Here is a 4,102-nt window from a genome sequence, read left to right on the forward strand (position 1 = left end):
CTAGTAATATTACTTTCAAATAAAAAACGAGACTAGTGAGATAGTTGATTTTAGGTAACAATGATTTAAAATTAAACAAATGGAATATTATTAACTATAAAAAAAACATAAGTAAGGAAAGAGTTGAGTTTCAGATAGTTAAAATAATGAAAAAAATAAAAGTAAAAATATTTTATTATTTTATTAATTAAAGAGTTGGTTTTCAAATTATTTTATTTTTATTTTTTTAAGAATATGTCTGTTGAAGAGACACATCATTTTTTTTTAATGAATGCGTCTCTTGAGACTCATTCAGCCCGAGAAAAAAATAATAAAATATTAGTGAATGTCAGATGGAGACAAAAAAAAAAGAGTATCCCTTTTCCCTAAATAAGCTAAAAATATCGCTTTTCCCTAATTAAATTTCAAAACGTCCCCACAAATCTAAATAACCCCAATTTTTCCATTTAAGTTTCATTCATTTATTTGATTTTACAATAAAATAAAAAAAAATGACAAAATGGAAAATATTAAAAGCCCTTTTTCTGAAAAAACCAAATTAAAAACCCTAGACAGAACTCATCTTTGCTTCTCGCTGTCTCTCTCTCAAAAATCAGAATCTGCCATTGTTACTACGAGCTTGGTAGAGTAGAGATGGTGTGGTTTCAGTGCGAGGATTGCGGAGATAACCTCAAGAAACCCAAGCTGCCAAATCACTTCAGAACTTGTTCCGCTACCAAGGTCTTCTTTCTCTCTTTCTTCGTACAAACCGAAATCGGAAAGTACACATTTTTTCAGACGTCAGTCTGAAGGAAAAAAAATGCGTTTTCTCCGATTTCTCCCTTCAAAACGATGTATAATTTGGAAATTTTATCGAAAAGAAATTACGTTTTGGGCCGTCGGACCGGTGAACTCTAGTGTTCTACCATGGAGATGTTTTGGAATGCATTTCGATCTCGTTGTACTGTTTGTTTCCCCCCTTTTTCGTGTTTTCTTCTAATTTTTATCTATAATTTCCTGTAGTTGTCTTGCATCGATTGTGGGCAAACCTTTGGGCAGGAAAGCGTACAAGGCCATACTCAATGCATAACAGAAGCGGTAAGAATTTATTTTTGATATTTTGTTATTCTACTGGTTAAACAAAAATTGCTTCCAATGGAATCTCCATAACAATGCTTCCTTTGTGAACTAAAGGTTGATCGTATTTGTGTATATGGCTATGACTTTTGTAAAATTTATTCGTTTGGTTGCCCTCTAGTACTGATCAAACACCATGTACATTGCTTGCTGCCATAGCTTCAGTGGGTGACTGTATTGTGTTTCTTGCTACAAGTTTTGTCTACTTCTTGCAGGAAAAATATGGTCCCAAGGGGCAAGGGGCAGCCATGAGTGTCACCACCCCCAAGTCCAACAAGGATTCAAAACAGCAACCTGATTTTGATATACTCGTTGGATTATCTGAGCGCCCTCCTTGGTTCTGCAGGTATCATTATTTATTGTTCTGTTAACATTTTCCCCCCGTTTCATACGTACATAAGTATTTATTAATAAGAAATGTGAACTGTTGGTGAATAAACATGGTCTAGATTAATGGACATTGGTTAAATGATTTATTGAGATTTGGTTAATCTGGTTCTAAGTCGTTGTTTTTGTGTATGTACAATGTATCATGTGCTTTTCGCAGCCTTTGCAATACCAAGGCAACTAGTAAACAGACTTTGCTGCTTCATGCAGAAGGAAAGAAGCACAAAGCAAAAGCCCGTGGATTTCATGCAGCGAAAAAACAATCTAATCAGATGGAAGAAACTGTTCCAGATAAAAAGCCTACAGCTGATGACACTCCCAAATGTGAAGTAGCCGAAAATGGACATGTTGGGGCAGAAAAAGCGCAAGATCAGCTTGAAGCCAAAAGTGAACTTGGAAAGTTGGAAGTAGAAAATGGTATTTCACAGACAAAGAAAAAGAGGAAACGAGATGCTGTGGATGGTGGTTCAACAGAAAAGACCAGAGATGATGATCCAAGTAGAGGTAATGGGGAGGTTATTCAGGCAACCGAAGCTGAGATTGAGCCAATTAAGGATGAGGTCAGAGTGTCCAAATCTCTGAAAGAAGGTTTGAACAAGAAGATTAAGTGGAAAAAGCTGATAACATCAATTTTGAAATCTGTATGTTTTTGTGCGATTCTCTTATTTACCTATTTCTGCGATGCTCTTTTTACCTATTCCATGCCATTCTTGTTAGTCCATGACTGTTCAAGTTTTTCTAAAAATATATCTTTGATGGAGCGGGTCCCTATGATGAGATTGTTAATTATAATTAATTGGAAGAAGGAATTCTAAAATGCTGCATAAGGTAGTACATGGCCTTATGAGATATTGATGCCAGTACTATAGCTATAGGACAACCGTTAAGGCAAAGTTGAAAATACCTATTCGCTTTAGTTGCCTTTTCTTCTGTCAATTTTTAACATACTACCGCTTTTATCTTTTGGGTGTATATGACAGAATCCTGATGGTGTCCTTAAGTTGTCAAAACTAAGAAAACTTGCCCTCAAGTCTATTCGTGAATCTGGTGTCACAGAAGATGAAACCAAACTTATTGAGATGCTCGAGCAAAAGGTTGACTCATCTGATCTATATTTTTCTAAACTGATATCGTATATTTATGAGTGTTTGAAGTATGGTTAAACTTTAAAAGTTTAAACTAATGAGTGCTAATATTGTTGTTGTCCGTGTCTGCCAGATCAATTCAAGTTCAAAATTTGCTGTTGAGAAGAAATATGTTCGGCTAGCATCTAAAGCTTGAGCAAAGCACAATTTTTATCGCATTGCAAATCAGATTTTGCGCCAGTGGCTTACTTGCCCATTTTTTGTCTAGTGAGTTTTAGACGATTACAAGATGGCTTAATTTGAGTTAATACTGGTTTTCTCAAAGCTGAGTTACTACAAGATTTTATTGAGTTGGGGTACAATCTGCAACATTCATAGGAATATATATTATGGGAAGAGAGTTGGTATTATTATTGTGGCGTCAAGTGAACCAAGGTCTTTAAACTAGGTTGCTGCAATCCATTCAATGAGAAAGAGAAAAAAAGAGTAGGGACAATGGATATTGATCTTGTATAATTTCCTTCAGGCTGGAATCAGTGTAGAACAAATGTTAAAGTTTGCTTGTTTTAAAATTGTTTCTGGATCCGTTATTTGTGGTTTCCTTTAGGGGAACTCTTTGCAATCCATTCATCAAAAGAGGAGCATTATTGATTTTCTTGTACAATTTCATTCAATGGCAATTTTTTTTTTTTGGGTACGGATCACCTTATTTGGGAGGCTCAAATGAAAAATGGTCACTTGTAGAAAAAGTAATGGAAAGTGGTCTTTTGTTGACGTCATTCACGTGTGATTTATTGCTTTGCTCTTAAGATACATCTTGTGTGCTTGCCACTACCAAGGAACTTGAGTTTCGATTACTCGTTACTCGATATTCGTTGGTTCGTCACATGATCTTTGATACATGGATGCATGGTTACTCGATATGTGTGTAATCAACATGTGTATACTCGATCATAGTCACGTCATACTCGATACTAGATCATTTTGAACTTTTTGTGTTCGTCGGAGGACTTGTAGTTAATACTCATGTATGAACATTAGGGATGACAAAATTCTCCACGGGGTCGAGTCTTCGACCTGATTGGGGTGGGAAATCTCCAGTTTGACTAGGTATGGGGTCAAATCGAGGATTTAATTCGAGGGATGGAGAGGAGATCCTTGCCTCATCCTCGACCACAAACTCGATATCTGTCTACGTCCTGATTTTTAATTGTTACATATATATAATAATAACAATAATAATAATATCAATTATTATTATTATGTTAGAAAAAAAATTGAAACAGTAGCTATAAAAACTACTTTTAATTATATTTTTTTTTTTAATTTTAATTATTTATATATATATATATATTATATATATATATATATATATATATTATATATATATTATAACTATTAAAAAAGTTGTTAAGCTACTATTTTGATTAGTTTTTTTCTTTAATTTTAATTTTTTTAATATAATACATTTTATAATAAAAATAGTATTTTTTTAATCGTTAATTTAAATAAAT

The 4,102-nt window shown here is 33.8% G+C and overlaps 1 protein-coding gene across 1 annotated transcript; it reads left to right on the forward strand.

The window, feature by feature from the left end:
* Nucleotides 1-529: 529 nt before the first annotated feature.
* LOC120079355 (UBP1-associated proteins 1C) lies at nucleotides 530-3,283 on the forward strand. The gene is made up of 6 exons (XM_039033516.1): nucleotides 530-720; nucleotides 1,003-1,077; nucleotides 1,332-1,462; nucleotides 1,664-2,144; nucleotides 2,484-2,597; nucleotides 2,722-3,283. Exons 1-6 carry the CDS (start codon nucleotides 634-636, stop codon nucleotides 2,782-2,784), a joined length of 951 nt encoding a protein of 316 aa, XP_038889444.1. The 5' UTR covers nucleotides 530-633; the 3' UTR covers nucleotides 2,785-3,283.
* Nucleotides 3,284-4,102: the final 819 nt, after the last annotated feature.

The sequence above is a fragment of the Benincasa hispida genome, chromosome 6 (assembly GCF_009727055.1).
Source record: "Benincasa hispida cultivar B227 chromosome 6, ASM972705v1, whole genome shotgun sequence".
Lineage (NCBI taxonomy): Eukaryota > Viridiplantae > Streptophyta > Magnoliopsida > Cucurbitales > Cucurbitaceae > Benincasa > Benincasa hispida.